The following is a 25,120-nucleotide window of genomic DNA, read 5'->3' as shown; positions in this document are numbered from 1 at the left end:
AGCGAAGGGGGCCTCTGAAGCAAATGTGCAAATTAGTTCCCTCTAATTAGAAAATATACTCTGGACTTGTTATAGCTATGGCATAGGTGTTTTTGTTTAATATAGAAGAAAGAAAAAATCCCTCCATATGTTGAAGTTCAGGGGTGATATTGGTAACATTACATTATTGTGTTTCTTCATAAAGTTTAATTTGTTTATACTTTTTGTCACTTCACAAATTACATGGTTGTGATAACTACTGGTAGAACAGGAATGTAAGTCTTGCAGGGCTGTTGTGTCTGACATGTTTCATCCTGAAGCAGGCTTGGTGGCATCAGAGACAAACAGATGTCCATAGATTTACATGACAGATTATAGTGATTGTTAAGAATGAAAAGGAAGGTTTAACGCTGACCACATGTGCATTTTAATTGACTCATGGATTTGGGGATACCGTTATGGTCATGCTGCATGTACTTAAGGACAGTAAAGGTAAAAAAAAAGGTAATTCTTGAATCTCTTTCAGAAATAATTTCTTACTCTATCAGTCTTCTGAAGTCTAGAAACAAGTCCAGGATAGAGCTTTATGAGTACAGGAGCTTTGGTACACCAGAGTGAAAAATATTTTATTCATGTGTTACTTTTTGGACAGTCATATTCTGAGCTATATTACAATGATACAATAAATTGTTGAATACACTGTCTGCTGAATATGACCTCACCATGAAAAAWTTGATGCATTAGAGTAGGAAAGGTTGGAATATATCAACCTTAGCTGACAGGGGACTTTGAATTTTGACCTAACGCAGATGACCTTTGTGTGCAATAAAAGTGAGCTTAATCTCCAGGTCAAGGTTGAGGTGAATGGTAGAGCAGTGTGGATTGGTTTGTGCTGGCTGTGGCTGGATCACACCTTGCAAGCACACAAAAAAATACTAGACCAATGCATTTTAGAATGGCCAAATGCATATTTACCCAAAGTTTACCCATATCTGTTGTATTGTGTGAAGACAACTGATTCTTCAGCAGCTGTACACTCACTCGTTTGAAGTTTCAACACAAAGCGTGAGGTACGTGTATTCTGCTCCCATAGATCATTGAATAGGAAAGCTAAATAATATTTCTCCTCTAGCAGGTGRGGGGAAAAAAAAGACTGCCAGATATATTGCCTTGCTATGAAAAAAGGGAGAAATCGAGGAGCTTTATTTCTTTGACAGCAAACCTGCCTTTGGAACGTCGAAGTTTATTCCTAAGTGGCTTATCCTTTTAGGAGGAAGACAATTAAAAGAGCTCTGATTTGTTTCACTAGGCAAATACAAAGAAAAGGAGTCCTTTTGAGTGCTCCCTTGCTGTTAAAGGTATTTGATCAAAGAAACTCAGTTACAAAATGTTTGGGGGACTGTCTAGGTTCCATAATAAAGATATATAGATGAATTTAAATAAAAAAAAACAGTGTTTTATAGTAGTCACAAACAAAAATTGTCTTTTTAACCAGCTGATACACTAATGGTGTATGCCCTGAATACACAGATAACAGTGGTTAGTGGTGGTGGTGGTGCTGGAAGGAGGCGGGRAGGAGGGAGTTCTCTTTAAATCAGCCAGAGAGGAGGAAAAAAAAAAGGGGGGAGAAAAAAAAAAGTTTGAGACTAATGGAAAGAACCTCTACTCCTTTAATAGAGCCTGCAAAATATATTCTCCAGGACTGATCAGCTCTGAAGGCTCTGGAGGTTTGATGATTGGAATGGCAGGAAATCACGCTTTCAGGACATAACGAATTGACTAGGCCATCCATCATTTGTTAGCATGCGCTGAAACGCCGGGTTTGTGTGCAGAGGTCTGTGATTTAGTAAATACTTGGGAGATGAATAGAGCTTACACACAGGGGAAGATATTGCTGTCCTTCAGCAGCCTTAGACACAGATCCCTGCTGAGAAGGCCGCCTGACAGCAGCTCATCAGTAACTGGCCTGTCACAGTCAGTGATGCCCACCAGCCATCCCCGGTATATTAAATGCATTTTTAATATCTGCTTCAGTAGATTTAATGAAGAAAATTTAGTTTCCATACTCTGATCACTGCTTCCTCAAGTGTTTTAAAGCATTGACCGTAGCACTTCAGAGGAAAGAACTGTGCTGGTACCTGGAGTACTTGATTGAAAATGAAAGTGAAACAGAATGCAAACAGCAGTGTCCTTAGCCAAACAATTCCCTTAAAGCGGATCAGGAATGTTTGGAAAAGCCGGGAAATGGCACCTTGCTGTAGGGGTGCAGCCTGCACTGGGCAGGACACGTGGATTCCTCAGAGGGGCTGGCCAYGCGGGAAGGTGCCCTAGCGCTCCCCACACGTCTCCTAAGGGTCTCCGAGCTGGAATTCCATTGGCATTCTCCCTGCCTTGCAGGAACTTGAGGGTTGGTGAGAACAGAGGGGGGGGAATCAAACAGGCCACATTTATAATCTGCAAAGTAGCAGCGTTTTTGTTTAGCTTTGGTTTTTTAATTTGCGAAGGATGTTGTTGGTAAAAACCATTTGAGCGTCCCATGGCGTGGGTTAAACGGAGCTGGGGAACACGGGGGGACAAAATCAGACACCTTGAAGAGGAAACTTTTCCTCTGTTTGTGACTAAGTAGGCTCCTTGAGGCTCATGCAATACTGACACTCTGTGTGTAAGCATTCATAGGACTTGTTTTAAACTTTGTGCCAGATCATATGATTTCTTGCTGTCTGTAGACAGACAGATTTAATTGTGTGAATTTCCTGGGAGTTTTCAGGGAAACTTCTGTTTACMTAAAGGCAAATATGTAGGTTTCCATTTTCTAATGAGTTGTAGGGCTTGTAGTATTTGCTTGAAAACTGCAAAACCTCTATTGAGAGCATCTATTTTCAACATTCACTTCCTGAGCTTTTTTTTTTCCCTCTGGAATCCACTCTGTGTTCAGGCAGAAGAGCAGGGAACTGCAGAATGAGACCTATAAATTTGATTCTTTTATGTGTCAAAACAGTAATGTATTGAATGCATATTATTATAAAAATTTAAGATGTGTCTTAAACGTTTACATTTTTATAACACATGGCAATATTAAATAATACATTTTCTTGTTAGCATCTGTTTGCTGTCATCTGTTTGTTGGCAGGAACCTACGATTTATTACTTAAATTAATGACCACAACCATTTTAGTTCTGATATATGCCCCTAAGCTTATCACATCACTTAATAAAATAAAGTACATGCTTCTCTTAGAGTCATTTTGTAATTGTTTTTTTGTTTAAGTTTCCAGTCTGGTGAAATATCATAATATTTGTTTGCCATGTGAAAATCTCAGAAAGCTGACTTATATTTCACACTGAGTGAAGTAATGGGAAAGATTGATTTCAGTAGGACTGGGGAATACAGTAAGTGCTCCTACTAGTATTGTCTTCTAAGAGAAGCCTGCTAGTGTAGAGTCACCAGGAAGACCAAGAGYGTTAGAAAAGGACTGGAAAATACCAGTGATGAGTCAGAGCCAGTGATGGCTAAAAGTCTTGTTGCTTTGTGCGTTTAACAAACTGATACCTTAAAAGTAGATGGCAGCCTCACATTGGTGAGCTAAATTTCATGCTCTRTCATTGATTTTCAACTTGTGTTTCATGGAGTCCTTTTTGTTTATGGACTTCAAATGAGGATTCCAGGTAAATGAACTCGATGTCAACAGGCTTAAATTCGACTTGCAAGAATCTGCTCCTCATGTGGGAAATGTATTCTTTATGAATCTTATAGGTCAAAAACTTCTGTTTTGTCAACAACGAAAATGTTTTTATTGATCTTAGGKTTTTTTTTTAGCAGCATTTTTTAATTCTAGACCTTAACATTTTAAATATGGCAGTGATATGAATCCATTATATATATATCCATTACCCTCTCCAGTAGACACTCCAGAACATCTAGTAGTCTGCCTGATCATGACTGTCTTGTTGCTTTGTGCTAGAGATTTCTTAAACTTCGGTCCGGTGCTTTATCTTCCTCACCCAAGTAGAGGTGATGAGACGCTGCCCGCCCCAGCTGGTGTAACAGGGCTTCAAGGCAGGATGTGCTGCTGAAGACCATTTTGTTCTCTGGGTGGATGTCTCTCTCTGCATATCTGCAAGCTCTTGGAAGCATTTGGTAGCGCTGACTCCCAGATACCTCCAGGAAGCTTCCACACAGAACAAAGTGCCCCAGAATCGCACACATCCTTCCTTCACGGAAAGCAGGATACTTGCCTGAGTGAGACCCATGTGATAACAAAGGCAATCTTTCATATAAGACATGCCTATATGAAAACGTTCTAAAATGTAGTAGGGCAACATAAAAAGCATGACCAATATAGAGGTAACATTTCTGTGAATAAAGAGCTTTGCACCTGAATTAATATAAAGGGTTTTTTCTTTTTTCTTTTTTTTTTTTTTTTTGGAATTCCTCTTTGGTGCAGCTGTAGTGATGCCTTGTATTCCTCCATTCCCATTTGTGCCTTGCTAGGAGATTGCATCATCCACTGTTGCTCCTGGAAGCCTCCAATATTTTATTGCCCTGCTTCTATGAGATGCAGATGTGTGTTATTAGGCTGCAACTGGAGCAAAGTGCAAGAACCAGTGGACAGAGCTTGTGAGTAGCTTCCTACAGATGAAAAGGCTCTTAAACAGTAGCCATTTTCAGCCCTATTCATAAAATGCCTGTTGTCAATCTAGCAGGCCTTCAGTTTTGAACATTGATGAGCTATATATCTTTCTAGACAAGCCCGTTATCTTGGATAGATAATAGAGAAAAAGATTTAAAAAAAAACCCCATAAGGTAAATTTCTGTTTCTTTCAGAGCTTAAATACAAAGGTTTGTTTTAAGCAATTGGCAGATACTCCAATTGGCCAAGCAAGATCAGTTCCAAATACAGTGTTAAATGACCTCATTGCATGGAGTGATCTGACACAGAAATATGGTTTTCTTTGTCCTKTTATTAGAAACAGAAGAGTTTAATTATTGACCAAAAGGAGAAGTCTGACTACATTTTTATCTCATTTGTATTGGGTTCCTCTGACATCAGTGGTGAGGGAAGAAAAAAGAAAATGGTGCTTCACTGGATACCTACATTGTTTYAGTCTAATTTTTTTTCTAACCATATCTATCTGCTCAGCATGCCCCGTAAATTTAGCTTTTTTTTTCCAAATGGAAATCCCTTCAGTCACCCAGGAACTACTGTCCAGGAGCTTCCTGCTTATGCTTTTTCTAAAAATGTGTTTGACATTACTAGTGACAGCCAAAATCACTCTTACACCTAATTGCTTTTTGATAGGAGCTTTCTACATGGAGAATTTTGTCCGTTTGCCTAGCTGTAGTTGCTTGCGTTTCCAACATCTTACATCTCAAGAATTTAAAAATATTATTCAAATGTTTCAGCTTCTCTGCAGTTAATATCCTTCTATGTGTACTGGATTGTGGGATTTTTTATTCAGAATTTATTGCACATTGATCGTCGACTTCAGTTTATTTTGTAATTCTGAGCTTTTCAGTCTCTTCATCAAGGATAAATGTGTCACTGGGACTTTACATCAGGATGTTTACTGAAATAACTACTAAAATTATTAAAATATGCAGTAGAAAGCAAAGTGTTTAGTTTAATGTGCTTCTGAATATTAAATGTAACCAAAAATTCTACATAGACGTGAAACCATTTGTTATATTTTATCATTTGAAGCAATAGCTCTGTAAACCTTAACCTTGTAATTTTGCAAGTTCCACTTTATCATGTAGCTGTAAAAGGTAATCAAAATAAATCATGGAAGATGAAGAAATATTTTCTAGGGTTTTCTGTATGCTTTTAGAAGTGGAGCTTGATCCATGAAATTTTAGTAAGCATATTAAATAATACAATATGATGTGCAACGTGTCAGGTCTGATAAATTATTTTGTATAAGACATTTATACAACATATGGTGAGCTGCTATGTGAACAGCTTAATGACTAAATTATGTTAATCTTTCTTGCCATATTTACTTTTCATTTTTGAAAAAAAGTGGYGTTTTCAGCTTTTATTTTACTTTTCAGATCGGGGTAGATATAAGAAAGGTGTAGGTCATCTCAGAGAAGCCGTGACAGTGATGCAAGGTTCCTCAGCTGTGCAGAGCACATAACACAGATGTTGGGAGAGTCATCTGTCAGCTATGCCTCTCCTATGGAGTTAAAGTTCTAGAGGGAAAAGAATTCGACACAGTGCTGTCACTGTTACATTTTCACAATAGAAGAGCATGCAAATATTCAACCTCCTGCTTAGCAGTAGTGCCCTGTCTAATGTCTGTGCTGGTTAGAATAAAAAAATAGTGGGTGCATCTAGGTCTCATAGATCTGACAAAGGTCATGCTATGCTGGGCATTTGAATTGGAAATTGTCTGGACTTAGATTTTATAAAGCTCCCACTGTTGTCGGGGAAAATTTCAGCAGGGTTTTGTCCCTGGAGAGGCCTCTTAGGCCCTTTTCTGTCCTATGAATGAATTTAGATGTGAGGGTTTCTCCTGCCTTAAAACTGTTAAGTTCATTTTGCATACATCCCCAGAGAGAAAAACTGGCAGATGCTTTTGTCTTGGAAGTGTTTAAAAGAAAACTGCAGAACAGGAACAAGAGAGAGAAGGGGCCCTGCGTGGAGTCCCAGAACATTTTGGAAATGGCCAATATGCAGTTTTCATCAGTACTAAGGCGGGGCGCAATATGGTGCCTGGCGCTCGCTGGGGAATATGAATGTTGATTAAGCATCCTCCCAGGCTTTGAAATCCTGAAAGCGGTGTCAGAATAATGGATGTTGAGCAAATGTCAAGCATTTGTTAATTTCTCTGTTATTTGGAGTTTATCTACCATGATCAATCAAATAAACTAGTGCTTCTCTGTTGTGGCATGTGTCATTGATATGGTGATGAGGTGGCTGGAGAGGCCTTCTGCCTTTTTCACAGGTAACAAGGGTTTGCTTGCGAGCAGCCCTAACTTTAACTGAAAGGTTGGTTCCTGGCTGGTTTAGTGGAAAGCGGTGCATTAACAAAGTACTGGAGGGGGCCACGAGAACGTGGCGTTTGCATTGTTTGCTCTACTGAAAATTGCATTCGTGCCACTTTTCTGTTCTGGGCATTGCAGCTTTGCTGTGTAGGGGAAGAGAAATTGCTTCCAAATGAAAGTTGATAGAAGATTGATTTATTATTATTATTATTATTATTATTATTTTTAAAAGAAGATATTTAAAAACAAAGGATATCTGAGCATCTCTACTTTTTTTCCACCCCAAATGAATATTAAATTATGGATTATCCCACTTCTCCCCTCTAAATTTCTTGCTTTCTGTAAAACCAGTCTTGATATCCCTATTTTCACTTGGGAAACGGGTTCGGATGCCTTCTGCTTAGGAGTGAAGGGGGTGAATCTTTCACTCTTCTATAACAATACACATTATTTTCTAGGGATATGTSGCAGGAAGTTTTTAGTTAACAAGTAACATAAACAAATGCAAACAGTTCAAGTCACTTTTTTCCTCTTCAACTTCCTAATTTCCACTCTCTCCTTATATCCCMGCTCTGCTATTTTTTCCTGTCTTAGATGTTTCATAGTATATCAAGGCTGAATATTTAAATGTAAAAAAAATGCCAAAAAGAATGTCAATAGACAGAAATAATATGAAGAAAAAAAAAAAAGAATAGCCTCTGTTACTTTATTATAAAGAAAACTTTAAAATAGGAGAGGACAGTTTGGGAGGGGTTGGTACTTGCTTTGTTTGTTTGGAAGCCCTTTTTGAGAACAGCTAAGGATATTATGTGTCAAGAGTCATTACATATTAGTGAAGTTTAGTTGCTCTTTTCTCACAGACTTTTCATGAGAAGTCTAGTCTTATGTGCTTCAATGTAAAGACAGCAATGTATATTTTTATTATGTTTTTGACAACTCCCAGAAATTTAAGACATGTCGGTGAGTCATGCCATATGACTAGATGCATTTTGAGATCATTCTCAGTTTATTTTAACACAGAGCAAATGTTTGATGTTGAACTCGTTTTCCTCCTTCCTTGGTTTGCATCCATTACCCCTGTGGAAGCTGGTGTTTCCAAGAGCAGCCCGGTGTTTTGGTGTTTGGTGGAGGTGCTGGCTGTTTTGGTCTGGTGAGTCTGCTGGCTGTTCATAGCAGAGATGCTGCTGCTTTGCACTAGCCTGGAACAGGAGTTGTGCTGGAAACCCAACCTTTTCTGCTCCTTCGACAATGCTGCGAGCAAAGCATGTGGCCACTGTACTGGCTTCCAAAAAAAAAAAAGAGAATACCAGAAAAACAAATCCTCAGGAGACAGAGAAGGGGAAAAAATATGATTGTAGGGGTGGAAAAGAAGGTTAGAGAAGTTTCAAGATAGCATTATGATTCCCTCTTGTTACATGTTCCCTTCATGATGGCTGTGAGTGAATGCAGTTGTCACAATTCTAGGTAGACAACTTTTTAAAAAAATGCTCAGAGATGGCTWGTTCAGAAGGAAATCCAGCTGTTCTCTCTTTGCATATTCTGCTGTGTTTCCTTTGGAAAATAAATAGTGAGATCAAATTAGTTTATTCCCTTTATAGCACAATAAGTGCTATAAGCACAATACCCTTGGGATAGAAAGTGGACATTCTAAATATCCATATATCTGGTATAATACCCTATAGATACAAAGCAAAGCTCAGTCAACTAGATAGGCAARAATTATGCTATTTTCTTTTTTAATACAAGTAGCTTTAAAATGAAAACCTTTAGCACAATATTTAAAGTTTAAGACTAAAACTCTCAAGTTAATGAGCTACAGATAGGCTCATTTGTTCCCTTAATTCTGTATGTTTCTCAAAACCAGAGTTTCAGTTTTTCTTTAAATTTAAATCATTTAAGTTATATCCTCTGTGGGTTTCATTAATAATCTGCCTTTGTGTGTGTGAAATTAACATTTCTGATTTGATTACCAGAAGTTTATTTGACTGGAGGTGCTCAGTTTTGCCCTGCAGATAACTGTGCAACAGTGTGTATGCTTGACACATGATGCTTGCAAATGCTAAATACAGTAGCAGCATGAGGCAAGTGTCATTAACAGTAATTTATGTAATGAAAGCCACCTGGCTGTCTTCATAATTAATTGCTTGTAAATAATAAATTTAAATATAATTTATAGTTTTCTAAATTTGATTATATATATTTTTAACAGCAAAGTGTTTAAGGGTGTTTGGGGATTTATTTAGTTTTGAATTGGTGCAGATACGYTTTTACATACAGGCTAATTTTTTAAACATAAACTGCATGGTCTAATTATCTTTCAGTTGCCATTTGCTAACATAAAGAGTTTTCCGAAATTAAATGTATACATTTATGGTTTCCCCCTTTGTGCTTCAAAACAACATAAGATTTAAGATTTTAGTTTTATGAACTAGTCTTGACAAGTTATTCCATAATATGATTGTGTAGAAGTGTATTGTGTATGAGTGTAGAAGGGCAAAGGGAAGGTAGGATAAGTATYCAACCAAGTGATGCATATGAGAATGTGAAATGAATGTATCAAATATTTCTTGCTCATTCTTGCCTTATAAGTGAATGTTGTTTTAACATAGAGACCTTGACCTTCTCACGAGGGCAGGTACGAAAGGTGGGATGATGAATCACTGCTTTGAACTGCCTTAGCTGCGCATTAAGGGCCAGTGTAACGGGGGCCTCGGTGACCATGTCTGTGAACAGAATCTGTCACCGACAAGTTGGGCTTTTGTRCATCTTTACCTCATGCTCTTCCATTTAGATTGCGGTCCTAAGAGAAAGAGTTTAAACTTTTCAAACATGTTTCTGTATAACCTTAATTGAATTAATTTGAATTTGGTAGTGGATGATGTGTGGTTAAACACAGACAAAGCACGTGCAGCAGTTTGCTTTCCTGCCTCTGATATGGTCCTCTCTGCCTCCCTTTGTGGTATGTTCGCTGATGCTCTATTTGCATATTTAGAGACCTCTTTTCTTGCTAGGAAATTGTATGTTAGACAGATGAGGGAATGGCCATAGATCGTCTGCTCATGTTACCCCAGAAGATTACCAAGATGAAGGTGGGCGGCCAAACGCTGTTGCAGACTCTCCCCATCACTTCCCTTTTGTCAAGGGGCTCCCTGGCTGCCTCACCACAGTGTACCAGGGTTGTTGTCTTTTGTGCAAGTTGCAAAGGTCTTAAAGCTATGGAAACCTCATGTTATAACATTTATCTGAGAATTTAGTATGGTGTTTTAACATCGATACTGTTTTCTCAACTCTCTTGGGCTGGGTATTTTTACGTGAACATCTTTTGTTCCTGTGTTACACCTACAGTTTTTCCCAGCTTGAAAATTAAACCTTTAAAAATTGTTTAATATACTCATGGAAGAGGCTTTGTCTGAAGCATTAATGAAACAGTAATTATTTCCAAGGGTCTTGTAAGTATGCATTAGGCATTTAGGTACGTTTCAACATTCCTGCAACTAGCATAGTACAGTTTAACTCTGTACTATGCACTATTAGAACGGTATTTCAGGCAAATTTTCTGTACTTGCTTACTAAGATGACAGGCCCAGCAAGTGGTTTATTTTCAAGGGGAAACATCACTCATCTGTTCCTGTGTTTTCAGAGTTCCATTTTTAATTGCAATATCCATTATTGTTTATCCGCTCGTGAAGTGTAGTGCTATTTTGCTCACCACGTGCATATATGTGCAACTGCCAAACTCACGTTTTTCTTATGACTTCTGTTTTATTCATCTTGGGGGTTTGGTCAGAAATGCTTTGTAACAATTAGATATCCCTGTTTTGGGATACCCTTGTATTGCTGCTGCTCAAAGTTATTTTTTGTGGTGTGCATAAAAGAAGATGGAAATTAGTTCTGCAGGAAAGCTAGCATTATTTTGTGATCATCACCTTTATTATTAATTTGTATTCACCTCTGTTTTTTATTTTCTTTACATGTCTCATACAGATTGTTCACAGTCTGCAGTTGTCTGAAAATATATTGGCCATTACAAAAGACACCAAAAAAATGAGATGTCTGCAGGAAGAATTGGTGCCCTGTTCTTAAAGGAACTTCTAAGTCTTTCTAAATGAAAAATCATTCGAACAGTATCTAATACTGGCAATTTTCCTCTGTCTGCTGCTAGAACTTATTGGCCAACCAGGTCAGACATTATTAAAGTTCAAGTGGCCCAGTGGGAAAAGTAATGGCCTTCTGCTACTATGAATTTTAAATGCTGCCATTTCTATGTATTGCACCATCATCTGTTCTTGCACATCACTAAATTGTATAGAAGTTGCGAGACCAACCAGTGTCAAGGTCATAGAAGTGATGACTCTTCTCAAGTAGCCTTCTCAGAGCTTTGTCRTATGGTTATCCTCATAACCCTGCATATAGGCAGCAGAGTTGTATGCACATACATACATTTAACCTTTTGGTTGTTACTGCATCGTGTAACTCACAAAGCAGGAAGTATTTTTTCCCCAATCTTTATTTTTGGCTTGTACCGACTTAGTCTGCCCTACTTGAACGTATGAAGTCTGCTTTGTTTGATGCAACGAGACTTCTTAGTAAGTGTTTCATATTTAGAAGTGCTTTATAAAACTTCTTTTGAGAAGAGCTGTCATGCAGTTTAGTGAACTTGATATGACTGGGCTTGGATTTTATCTTGATTTTACATTGAATGACACTCATTCTGAAATAAGTCTATCAGCCATACAGTCAATTCTTCTTGTTTTTTATGTAGAGTATTTCTAATTTTAATGTATTTGTAATGGGAATATTTGCCAACAGCATTGTCTTGGTTTTCCTATTAGCGAAGTAGTAGCTTGTGCTGATGTTTCGTTGTGTGGAAGGCTGCTTACGCAGAGCCTATAAACCTGCTTTTGCAACCCCAACTTGAAGCAGCCGAGCTGGGAAGCTCCAGGACTGGAAGATGTCTGTTGTAGTGAAGCTGCAGCGTTGTGACTGAAGCCTTTAGTATGTGACCGAGTTACTCGTGTTCAAACCCTTAATTTAGACACATGTATTGATTTAGTTTAAATTGGTAACTCTCTGACTTCCAATAAATCAATATGTTAGATTTGTGAATGATACAAATGTGTACCAGGACAATAATCGTGTTGGTTTTGCATTCTCTGCCTATACCTGTAGGAAAGACTAATATTAAAAGTTGGAGTGAAAAGAGGTCAAAGCCATAACTTTGTGACTTTCCCTCCCTCATTTTGTGCTCTTCAGTGCTTAAATGTGGATCAGCACAGGGTTCTCAAGCTCTGTTAGACCTTTGTTAGGCCTGAGCCTTGCCAGAGCCGTGTCTCATGTGGGACCCTTCCCAGTCCTAGGAAGCTTTTTCTCCAGCCTGATATACCTGACACTTGGAGGCAATTCTGCGGATTAACGGATTGTGTGCTCCTCTCACGTGAGAAGTTTGCTATCAGACTGGTTTTAGTTCATTTACAGGCATAACTTTATGGCTTGTTAGCCTACATCCTGCAGCTCTGGGACGCCCCAGAAGCTTCACACGTCTGTGCATGTGCTGCACATTTGAGCTGATGCTCCAAGGGCTGTTTGAATTCTGTTATTGACAGAGGTTTGGGAAACCAAGAGAGGACTGGTGCACACGTGGTGAGCAGTATGGAAACACAGCTTCCTTCGGCAGTCCCCGTGCCAAAACGGTCACAGTGCARAAGAGGGACTAAAAGGTTGTTCAGGTTTGTCTCGTGTGTTGGATGTAATTGGAAAAATGTGTTTTAGACACACGTTCCAGCATTCTTAGAATAGCCATGAGGATTCCCCTTCCAGTCTGAGATATTTAAGTTAGTCAGCTACGTGTATTTTTTTCYGTCACATAGATTTTTATTCCAACATGGCAGTACCAACATTTCTAACCCTAAGCTACATTATTTGTATTTTAAAGATCAATATCACATTCTCCCCCTACCCGAATTCCTACAGTAGCTAAGATGCACTGTTGTATGCACTTTGAAGGTAATGCTTGATGCTGTTGCCTTGACACTTTACACGTAATGACTTCTGAATTTTGGAAATGCAGCTTTTTCCATCCCCCCTTTTTGTGTTTTTGCCTCCTAGGTGAGGTTTTTAACTGATCTGTGTATCATTTTAATGAGTGGAATGATCCATTTTGTAAAAGGGAAGCAGTGCTCTTTGTAGATTTTATTTATTAAAAAGAAAATATGAAACTATTATATATATATACTTATATATATATACTTTTTTTTTTTTTGCAATTTGTCCAATGAAAGCACTTTCTTTTTCCCCTAATACTTTATCATTGTCTCAGAAGGACTTCACTTTCTCCCAGCTTGTCTCCAGTTGTGTGAACAGTTACTAGGTTAAATACCACAGTTCATATTTATTCCTGATGCTTTTTACAGATCTCTCCAGATACTCTTCCTGTGTACCATGGCAAAACACGTGAAATGCAAAGCTGAATTGTTAGTCTTTCAATCTTAGGCAGCAAGTGAAGAGTTAACAATGGAGAAAAGAAAATTTTGCTATTTTAAAATTAAGGGATGAAACAAAGGGAAGCTTATTTTTCTATCCAGAATTTATTTTTTTTAGAAATATCAGAAAAAGAAGTGAAGAAGCATATGTTTTGTCTTATCCCTAAAAGATCTACTACTTGAAAGATCTTAGGATAATGTAATAGTTGCTGAAGTCATCGTGTTTGGGTTTTCTTCTTTTTTACTATAGCAAACAGCATAACTTGGGCAGCACCCCAAGTCTTGGCTAGATGTGCAGGTTGATACAGACAAAGTCTTTCAGTCCTCTTGGCTGCTCCTTGGCCAGGGTTTCTCATCAGATCTAGTTATGAAGCACGGATCTGCCCTCAGCATATTATCTATTACYGGTTTAAATACACATACTCTCTGCAGACAAAACATGTCACAAATACTGTCTAGTGATGTTAACCAGTAGAATAAATTTCCCTGCCCTCTTCCAAATTAGTGTACATAGTAAGTGACCAAAGGCATGTTACGTATCCAGCACCAGACTTGCAGTTGCCTTTTTAGCCTATTCTGGTCAGCCTTGGGCAGCCCATTCTACATGTGGGTAGAGTTCAATATCTATAATGCTATGCTTTATATTAAAGAAGTGTTTTATGCCATTCTAACATTTGGAACTCAGAAATAATATTTCATTATTTGAAAAAGAGGTATTTTCTTTAAACAAGATTTGGGCATCTCCACGTGCTGGGTAGGTTTTAGATTTCCGAGCGTGTCGTGCAGAGATGCAGTGCTCTAGACAAGGGCACCAAGCCCGGGAGCCTTTGCAGATGGACGTGCGCCRCCGGCCACAGCGCAGGAACAGGGTTCCTTATGGGTGCTGCCCTACAAGAAAAAGAGGGTATTTCAAGAGCAAGGCTGGTAGTCCTGGGAGTTGGATCCATTAGCATCTGGAATTGCAGAAGAAAATGTTTCCATGAAAGTAGCTGTTAGAGAACTGAGGAGGAAAGTTTCTTGTTTTCTTGGAAAATACATTCAGTTCTTTGTGAGGTGGTTAACAAGTTAATTCACCGACTATTTAAAGGAGGCAGCACTCAGGTGTATATTTGTTTGTTTTAAAAAATGAAAATCAACAAATCTACGCTTTGCTTCCATGGTCAGTGTTGACTGACCATGGAACAGCCCACTTGGAATAAGCCAATATGCTCTATTCCTACCCTTCCAGTGAGCCGCTCCATATGTGGCTCAGTGAAGTTTATCTGTTAAGAGCTGGTAATACATCACTGAAGAGTTTGTGTAAATTCTGTTTTCACTGGCATGAACATAAGGTATTTTTTTTGCGAGGTGTCTCGGCTATATTAATCTGTGAGCCCTCCTGTAACTTTGAAATCCTGTGCAGAAGGGGCATTAGAGGAAGGATGGGACTCTAGGAATTTGGTTGCTTCTGTAGAAGTCATAATAATTTACTTATCAGTATCAGCAACTGCCAGTATCAGCTGTCATGATCATTTGTTTTCATGGCACATCTGGCAGTGTYAGTGCCTGTCCATGGCTAGTGTCCAATTACTCAGAACCATCTTTCCCAGCACTTTCGGAAACTCAGGTGTTTCAGTTTTCCTGTCACTGGCATCCTGTGGTAAAGAGATCACCTCTGTTTTGGGAGCTATCCCACTTTACCAGGAAGTTAGCTACTGTGGCAAGGAAACAAGTTGGAAATAAGTGATTTTGGGGGTGAACAGAGGAGCTATGTTAAAAAAAAAAAAAAAAAAAAAAAAAAGGAATAACCATATGAAGATTAAAAAAAAACATTTTGGAGAAGAGGGGAGGTTTTTCTGGTGGTAAGGCTTTGGATTTTTTAAATAGTCCTGTTGAAGTAGTTTTTTATTATTATCGTCTTCTTGCCACTTTTACATTGCAGTCCAGCATATTCCCAATTTGTTCAGCTGTTGAACTTGCTTTCTAGTTTTTRTGGTAAGTCAAAAGAGATCCAAACTGGAAAGGAAAATTTAAGGACACTAAGAGAACAAAATAATTAGCAAGAAAAATGCAACCTGTGAAGACAAAGATAATGGTTTTCAATCTTACTGATATATCAGGAAGTGTAATGGGATAATAGTACAGTAAGTGCAGTAATATTACAGAGAGCAGCCTAAAAATACAGTGACTGGTTTATCCATGGGAAAGAACTCAAAGAAGACGAGGTATGGAAACCAGGCCATACGGAATGTTATGGAAGTCTGGGAAGAAGGATAATCTAGGTATGGGGAGAAATCCAGACAGGAAGAAGAGGAAAGGATGAAATAAAATCTATGTTTTAAGAATGTAGTCTAAAAAGCCTCTTTCATCAGATTGCATTCATAATTTGTTATTATTAACATGGGTTTGATTAGAGTCTTTTCCATAGAATGTTCTTGTATTACRCAAAGTAGAACTCTTCCCTCTATTAAATTAAAAACTTAGAAAATCCACCATTTTTGTCACAAGTTACTTGTCTTTTTTTCTTTTTTCCTCYTTATGATCTAGGCAGGGGGAGGGCGTGGAACAAAATAAAACTGGTGCCATTTTGTATTTCTTCCTGTTTTGTTGTAACTGACATAACACTGCCTTTCACATCCCTCACTTCTGATTTGTAACCTGAGTGTTATGTTTGGCTCCAAATTACCTAGGTGGTTCATATATATATAAATGTTGTGCTCGGACCTTGCTGAGATGTCCTGAAYGTTATCTCCAGGGTCCTTCCAGTACATGCTGTGTATTCACCTACACCAGTAAAAATCTTTGCCATTCAGCACCTTAATTACCACAGTTTCCTCCCTTTTGACTTTTCTGATACTAATTTTCCTTTCCTCAAGTCAATTCAAAGCCTTGTTTAGAACAAGGCAGCTGGGCATAGGCTGTGCTTACTCCCAGATTTTACTGTATCACTTTCTGAATCTGTCCATAAGCGGCATCAAAGTGAAATTCCTAGTTTTGAGGATTCTCTTTTTTTTTTTTCTTTCATCTTTTAATATAAAATCCTGACTAGTTTTTTTGGTTTATGTCCCACTCCTAAATCATCTTCAGTTACTTGCCCATCTCTCCAAAGGATAACATTTTAATAACATTCCGTCCTTCAAAAATCCAGTTAAATGCTGTGGTGTTTTGTTTTCTCAAATCTCCCTCCATCTTTAGTTCTASCATTATGGCCATGTAAATCTGCCAGATAATTATAGTTGCGTGGAGAGCCATTAGGGGGCCATATGTATCCTTCTTATTTATAGCTTGCAGATTTTTTAAAATAAATCATCCTGAAATAACTTAGCCTTGTATATATGTACATATGTGTCTATGTATACACTATAAAGTATATAATCTTTTTTTTCTTTTCCTTTGTTCACCTTCTGATTATTTCGTGTGCATGGAATGACTCCTAATAATTGGATAGGGCCTCTTTTGGGCACACGTCTTCTGTTCTGGACTCTGCGTCCAATGACGTATATTGCAAAATGTTTAAAATATTGCCTGTTTTTTTTTTTTTTTTTTTTTTTTGTAAACCATTGATTTTGTGAATCTGCATGTTAGTAGAATGAATTATATTGCTGTCTCTTTTTCTTTATTTATTTTTTCTAGTTTTAACAGTCAGGGAGTACTCGAGGTGGATCCTCTTGAGTTTCAAATCCTGGAGATCAAGGCTCGGGGCACTGCTGCAGAACACAGGCTTGTGGCAGAGACACGGGAAGCACAGAGAGGGAAGCAAAATACCCCAAACTACTCAGTGCTTTATATAGTGCTGCATTCATCTGGTTACTTTGCTCTTGATGCTTTGACTAATTAGTATAGAGGAAACTAGTTTTGTACTATGYTGCATGGACATAGCTTCTGCTTAACCTCGAGGAAACTATTTAATTGTTCGGTGCYTCAGTTTTCCCTTTTCAGAAAGGCAGCACAGTTTCCTAACCTTAAAGTAGTGCTTCTGAGGTGTGAATGTTGCAAGGAAAAGGGCTATGTAAGGGTGTAGAGAACATTCAATTTTATAGCAGRGTCATCAATAATGGGGTGTGATATGTAAATATGATGCGATACAGATGTTAAAGTCGCGTACGAGGAAGCCTAGTGAAGAGCAGGACTGCTGGCACTGCTGAATATTTAAGCTACCTGTGCTGTGCCTGGGTAGGTGCATCCATGAAAGGGAAAATGTTAATTATTCATCGTGCATTGCTGTGCCATAAAACCCGATTTATTGAGACTATAATTTGTTCATGTTGCATCTCGTAGGAAAATATATCAGAAGTAATTAATTGTATTCAGGATGTGATGTGGTAGATCTATCCACAGAGGACAATTGAAAACAGTAGCGGTGTGGTATTGATTGCCTTTTAGGAGGAAAAAAAATCTTGTCCCATTTCTAAATGTTAGCAATTCAGAGAGAAAAAAATCCCACTTGGGAAAAATGTTTTCCAGGTTGCTTCATTGCCAGGTGTTTGACATTGAGTCGAGCCTTAGATGAATGAAGCTTATGGCAGCTTTTGGAAATGACCGACTCTGGGGAATCTCGGCTTCCTGCTGTGAAAGTTTCTATTTTCAAAGCACATCGGTTTCAGTGGGAATGTTCCAGTGGTCCCATATGCTACTTCTGACAGAGAGCGAAGTTTTTCCCCTGAATATGAGACAGCTACTGAAGAGGTTCCCTTGCTGCTAACAAAATGAATTTCAATATGCTGCCAATGAGCGAGCGGCATGTCCCAACTGCTAATGGAATTTAGCTCCATCAATTATTAATGGAAATTCTGCTTTGTTTTCCTTTTGCCTTTTCCCTTTTAACTCCGCTACCTGCGACTGATAAGACTTTGTGGGTTCTGAAGCCGAAAACGGATCCCCCAAACAATGTGCTGCTTTGCTTTGAAACTCTTGCTGCATTTTCCTCCCCTCCCTCGTGCGCTCTCTCCTTGACCTAGCAGCAGGAAGCCTTTGTCTGAGGTGTTCATCTGGAACAACTTTTCCACACTTGTTTTCATGTTCTGTTAGATTACAGGGCAGCAGGCCTACCTTTGAAGCTCCCTTCCCTTTTGTTTCTTTGCAGTGCACTCCAGTAATTAACTTTGTCCTTCTTTTATTTGTTCCAGTCAATCGCAGTCCACTCTGCTGAGCATCTTCTCCCAGGAGTACCAGGTTAGAAGTTTTCTCCTTTGTGAGGCTTGACAGGTGCCTAATTGAATGATGAATGTCCCTTTATTTCTTTGTAATTGAACTGCCAGCTTTCTGATTGGTTTGGAGGATGTTCCCTTTTCCACATCAAGCACCGCCTGAGTCTCAGTGGATGGCTGCCAAGCCTACCCATCCATCTGTCTAATAACATCTAGCCTTTGCTTATTTGGTGGACCTGTAATAAATTATGCTAAACCATTATTATTCTGACAATAATAATTTCCCTGTGTTGCGTGGTTCCATGTGCTAAATGTTTGCTGACTTGCACTGTCAGTGCCGCTTTCCATTGCTGACAGAGATGATGATAAATGACCATAGCCGGAGTGGCAGAAGGCAAGAGAGGCAGAAAATGGAGTCATTTATCATGGGATGACAGGTGTCAGTCAAGTGGCAAGTCTCTATGGAATTACTTTTTGTAGTTTTTCAAATAAGTTGTTTTTAAGCAATGTTCTTCCTGGTTAAAAATGCCAATTGAATTGTAAAACCAGAGTGCCCCAGACTTAGATGGAATTGAATTGAGGGAAAATTAATACAAAGGTTGAAAGAGAGAACAAGTTTTTCCTTGCCCTCTGCAGCCTTCAGTAAACTTATTTAGATTCAATTCTGGTGACCTTTGTGGCTTTTACATATACGGTACATTGCGGTACAGTCTGAAGACATTCAATTCAATAGGTAGAGTAAACGCCATTTCTGCCTAGATTTCTAAAAATACAGTTGGGTTTATATAAAAAAAAGTGTGGCTAAGAAATGTGTGTTTGAAAAGTCTTGATTTTTGTGTTTTGATCTGCGATACATTGACAAGACTCTTGGTTTGTTTTTCGTTTTTTTCCTTTTTCTTTCTTTTTTTTTCCCCCAGAAACAAGTGAAAAGAACCCATGCCAAGCATCACACGGCTGAGGCTGTTGAAACTTACTACCAGAGGTATGACCTCCCCGGCCCAGGAAAGCGTAGCAGCGTAACTGCCAGTTGTTATGATAATTGTGAATAAATCAGCTTATTAGGCTAATTTTCTATAATATAGATCAGCAATTGAGGATGAAGTTTACAGGAAGGCTCCACTAAAGACATTTGTCAGTGAAAAGGCAAAATTTTTGTAGCTTTGTTCAGTCTGATAAGGAAGGGGTTTTACGTCAAGGTAACAAAATATTGCTCCTTACAGTGCATGTCATAGAATTCATTATATATTGCCTATCGTTTGTAATCTCAGCATTTCTATGTCAAGACTAATATTGATGATAAATTCCTTAAAGTGAGGGAGGTTGCTTTGTTGCAGTTGCTTGTGTTTTTTAAAATAATGTTTGTGTTACATTACAAAAAGTTGCATATTAAATCAGTGTATTGCCAGTTAAAGCATTAATTATTAGATCACTACTCTTTTATCAACAGAAGTGTCAGAAATGGCTTTTAAGGAGGAATGAAAGCCTTTAATGTCATTTTACAGCATTTTACAATTGTATGCATCTTGAGCTAATAAATTGTAATTGCTACACCTTATAGTTTGTTACAGTCTGTTTGTACAGTTACCTTACAGTCTGCTACTTCTCTAGGCTTCTCTTAAAATAGAGCAGTGACATAATTGGGGCATGCTGATAACAGATAGATATATGCAATTAAAATATTACTTTGTAGACTGACATATCTGAAGAGCTTCCATGGCAAGTGATAACCATGCTTGCGATTATAGATGTCTGTTATTTATGCTTAATATTAATCTTTATGAATTAGAAAAATAAACAAAAAGCCTTCATTTGTAAACAATTAACCAATCTCAAAGATTCCACAGAGTCATATATTTAAAACCTAAGGACAATTTGATTATATTAGACATCAGTGTAGAAAATACCATGTTGTGGTGTTTTGGGGCTTGCTTTTCATTTCTTGCTAGATATATTGCTGTATTAAAAAAATGAATACTGGGTCCCGTTTTCCTTTTCCCAATATTGATGCTTCTCTAGGAAGAATATTGGTTTAAAAATTTATTGCAATAATGGTCACATATAAGCAATACTATTTTAATTGCTTGTCACTTCTACAGTTTTAGTAAAGTAACCTRTGCTAGTTGTAACTGCTCAATAAATAACTCCTTTCTTAGAACCCCTGCAAATTCCCCAAACTTCTTTTTTCATAAGTATATTGCTAGTTCCAACAAGTTAAACCCAAAACGCAGAACCGAATTTTGCTTTATGCAGAGCAATAGCTGTGTGAGTGTCAGTAGGGTTGTAGGCATGATTACGTTTGGTTTCCATTTGCGAGGAAGATTTGGTCTCCTGTCCTCTTCTGTACTGTCGGAAGTATGATGGAAGTACATGACTAATGCATTATGTATGAAGTTATATGGTTGTGATAGGAAAAATTCTGTATGTGATTTCTGGGTATTTCATATTGCAGATGCACTAACATGGCTAAATAAAATGCACATGTTTTAAAGTCAGCRATGTTCTGGTTAATAGTTAGGAAGCTCATCTCCATGCTGTTTTAGCAGATTTACTGTGTACTATGTTATGGAAGTTCCAGGGGCAGGCTGCTTGAGCCACAAGCCAGCCTGACATGCTCCAGCATAAACATGACAAACACATCCTCTGCGCGGCCCTTTTCCAGCATCCATCTTGCAGCCGCCAACCTTCCAGGTGTCTGGCACGCTCCTCCTGCTGCCACCTCCGCACAAGCACATTCCCATGCTTCCCTTGCTCCTCCGCATCCCCAACTCTGACTGTCTGGGAAGCGGCATTCCCAGTGGGCCCTGCTGGGAGCCACTGTGAGAAGTGGCTCCCAGCCACTGTGAGTCTTCTCTGCGGAGACTTGTCTTAGCTTTGGGCAAACACAGAGGCAACTTCCCAGGAAGATCAGGGAGCTTTTCCAGGTGAGATTGCCGTCAGCATGTGAAGCCAGTCAGTCCGTAATGGACTGCCAGTAGCATTAGAAATACCTGACAGTAAATTACTCCACCGCAAGCTGTAGCTTTGGTGTTTAATCAGCTAGATGCCTGTTTTGGAATGTCAGTGTCAAGTAAATCTCCCTGGTTATTTTTTTATGAACTCTCATTTTTTTCCCACCAATGTAAGTTTTCAAGTATTTCAGTATCAGTAGTAATATATAGTCATTGAGCCTTAGAATAAATTGAAAACAAAGCCTCCTCTGTGAAGAGTTATATGTAAATGGTCTTACACCCATTTCACAGAAAGGTAAAAAGGAGAAAAAACTTATAGTATCCCAGGAAAATGAGCAGAAAAGTGACTTCGATGGACAGATACTGATGGACCTAAAAGGACTATAATCTTCTAAAGATGTCACGCTTGCTGTAGGGCTTGCTAACAGCTTGTGTGCCTGTGGACAGCATAAACTAACAGGCTCCAGTGTTGGTAGCTGTTGTTCTTTTACAAGTGGCTACAGAGCACAAAGTGACTTCCAGTAATATAACTTCTTCCCATCAACTCCTGAAAGCATGTGTGAGGTGTTATTGAAACCTAAACATCAAAATGTGAAAGGAACAGAGAAGAGGAAGGCAGCACTGGTTGAGGTGATTGTCAGAAAAGTCACCATGTATTGGTCTAATACCTTTAACTGGAAACCCTTATCTGTATTGGTCTAATACCTTTAACTAGAAACCTTAAGACTTTGTCATTGATAGAATAATGACTTTCCCCTTACTGGGATTCTAAATAATTCTTTTACTTCCTCCTTAAAATAATAATTTGATTATTAGACTCTTATTTCAGTGAAGCAAGCCTTTGTTATTTAACCTGCCTAGTTGATAACACCTGTCATTAAATTTGCGACTTCAGGTTTTTGTGCATCATAATGAATGGAGTGTGTGGCAATGTATAGACCATGTGCATCCCCAAAATTTTACTGTGAATAGCAGAGATTTCTTGTCTGTTTTGCATCTTTTAATAATGAAGTTATAGTTATTTGTGTGGCATCAAACCAAAAAAAAAAAAAAAAAAGGAAAAGAAATATTTTCTTAATATATTTGCTGTGGTTTTATCAATGACTTAATTAAGATTGATATATCTCGCAGATGAGTGGGAAGCAACCCTGGATTGTTTAAAATACTCATTTCTCAGAAGATTTCCTGTTAAATACTGTACCAGAGTATTTTCCCCCAAGTGAGAGATTCACCAGAGATGCTCACGTGTGTAGGCTGGCCCCTTCTTGCCACTGCAGAATTACTTAGCTTTGTCTTGTCTAGGTACCTGAATGGAGTGATGAAAAACGCAGCGGCCCCCGTGTTGCTGGAGCTGGCCAATGAGGTAATCATCTGTACTTTGTTCTTTAATCTCCCAGTGTAAAACCTAAGGGGCATATCTACAGTGACTTCACTGAGAAATGTAATTAACCTAAAAAAAATGGTTTCAAGGCACATTAGACATTTAAAATTGTTCCCCAGTCTGTTAGTACTTACAATAATTAGACAAAGAGCCCCATTTATTAATAAATCAGTTAATGTAATTAGTCTCTTAACTTCAAGGCAAATGTCTAAGAGACTCTGTGAATTGTATTTTGCCAGAAATTTTGGAGAAATTGAGTAACATAAGTACTCTTTAACACATACTGATTTATTGAAAAATGATTTAAGGAGTTGTGTTAGCTTTACTTTTTGCTGTTGTTGCCCACTTTGTTTTTAAATAGTAGATTTTTTTCTTTTTTTCTTTTTTTTTTTTTTTTTGGTAACAGGAAGAGTAAAACAGTTCATTTTCCTAGCTGCTTTTAATTCATTTTGTACAGATTAGAGAATGGCTAATGAAAACTGCTTTAATATAAAGCAATTAAATAGAATAAATTCCTCAGTATTGCCATTCAATGGAAAGGTTGGTATATGAGAAGATGACTACAGTTGCCATTAGAGTATGACAGTAATTTATTGATGATGTTTATCAACCAGAATATAAGTCTACTTTGAGATACAAGGAGTTATTTGTATCAAAAAGTGCTCTCTAAAGAAGATGTAAAAAGTTTGTAATAGTGACCATGAACACCCTAGAAAAATGATGAAATATCTATCCCTTAAAGTCTGCAGTATTTATTTAAAATAATAATAATGGCAATATGATATCTGGTACAAGTTGGAACTGCTTATGCAATCCTCAAAGGGCTAGAATGAAATGTATGCTGTTTTGTGTTGCATTTTAATAGAAAATATGAGAGGAAGGCAGAAAATGGGTGTTTGCATTAAAAATGATATGGCACTATGAACATTAAGTGTTGCAATAGCAGCAAGTTCTACATGTTATGTTAGTAAGAAGGACTGGTTTCTCTCTCATGTGCAGTCTGCAGCCAGCAAATGAGTGATTGCCTATCAGCTCTTAGAAGATTTTGATGGTCTGTGAAGTGTCCACATAGCCTAATCATAGAGCTAACATAGAATAAAGGATTTATTTCTTATTAGTGGCAATGCATGGCTTTTTGCAGTTTCTGAAAATAAGTCTTTAAGTATATTCTAGTCTCAGGATTTTACATAAAGAAGTACTTATTAAGAATTTAGACAAACAACACAATTCATGATATATGATACCATATTGCATGGAAATGGTCATAAAAATATTTCAAGCACAAAGTAATATATCTGCTACTGATTCTTGTTTGTGTATTTTTTCTACCCCTGATGTTCCCGATGATTTAGAGATGATGTGTATAATCTGACTCCAGTGAACATATCTCTGTTTATATTATACTAATGCTTCTTTGCAATTCAGATTGAAGATTCCTGCAGTTCAGAAATAAATAAAAATTAAATTGGAGAGAAAGGGAAGATATTTAAAGAACTTATCCGCTTCTGACTTCATAGTCCTAGGTATATAAGAAAAGCAATGCATTTTGTGACTGCTGCCTAATGCATAAGGGAAATGTGGCAATAACCAGCCCCAGATTACTGCTTCCAAACAATCAAGCTGCCATTTTTATATGATACTTAATATTTAAATGACATACTCTTGCATCTGCTGACAATTGATGTAATGGTAATACTTTATGAGTCAATATATATTTAATCAGTGGAAACTGTAAAAATTGATGAGAAATATATAACATACGTGCATTACAGTGTGTAGCGGCTTTGTTAAATAGGAGCAGCTCCATATTATTGTGTTTTGATTTTGTTTGTTTTTTTTTTAAGGGTATGTAAGACTACTTTTAAATTTTATTAGAAATTTCATTTGCCAACTTTGTCACAGTGCATAGGTAGTGCAAAAGGACTAAAATAAATCTCATTTTTGTTAGATAGGAATAATAAAATTAGTCATTGTTCTCTTCATACAAATATTTTCAAGTGAGATTTGAAGCCCTATGAATTTTACTTACATTCTAAATTCTGACATGAAGCATGATGGCCCTATTTTAAAGAAAGATGGACACATGATTAATATGAAAATTAGGGAGATGCAAGTACCTGAACTAATAAGGTAGTCCTTATTCAGCCTGGACTACCTTCAGTAATTTCACCATTTTTCATGTGTCAGCTCTGATGTGGGTTACTGGAAATAAGCAGCTC

The 25,120-nt window shown here is 37.8% G+C and overlaps 1 protein-coding gene across 4 annotated transcripts in view; it reads left to right on the top strand.

Moving 5' to 3' along the window:
- The window catches only part of CUNH15orf41 (chromosome unknown C15orf41 homolog), a 120,622-nt gene that overhangs the window by 6,778 nt on the left and 88,724 nt on the right, over positions 1–25,120 (top strand). For all 4 annotated transcript variants that reach the window (XM_026051798.1, XM_026051797.1, XM_026051796.1 and 1 more), the window contains exons 2-4: positions 18,552–18,597; positions 19,490–19,554; positions 22,823–22,883. In XM_026051798.1, coding sequence (XP_025907583.1) covers positions 18,552–18,597; positions 19,490–19,554; positions 22,823–22,883 — 172 coding nt within the window. The remainder of the gene's footprint in view (positions 1–18,551; positions 18,598–19,489; positions 19,555–22,822; positions 22,884–25,120) is intronic.

This window comes from Nothoprocta perdicaria, unplaced genomic scaffold (genome assembly GCF_003342845.1).
Source record: "Nothoprocta perdicaria isolate Ctin4 unplaced genomic scaffold, notPer1 scaffold_8, whole genome shotgun sequence".
Lineage (NCBI taxonomy): Eukaryota > Metazoa > Chordata > Aves > Tinamiformes > Tinamidae > Nothoprocta > Nothoprocta perdicaria.
This window is presented reverse-complemented; position numbering and strand designations above follow the sequence as displayed.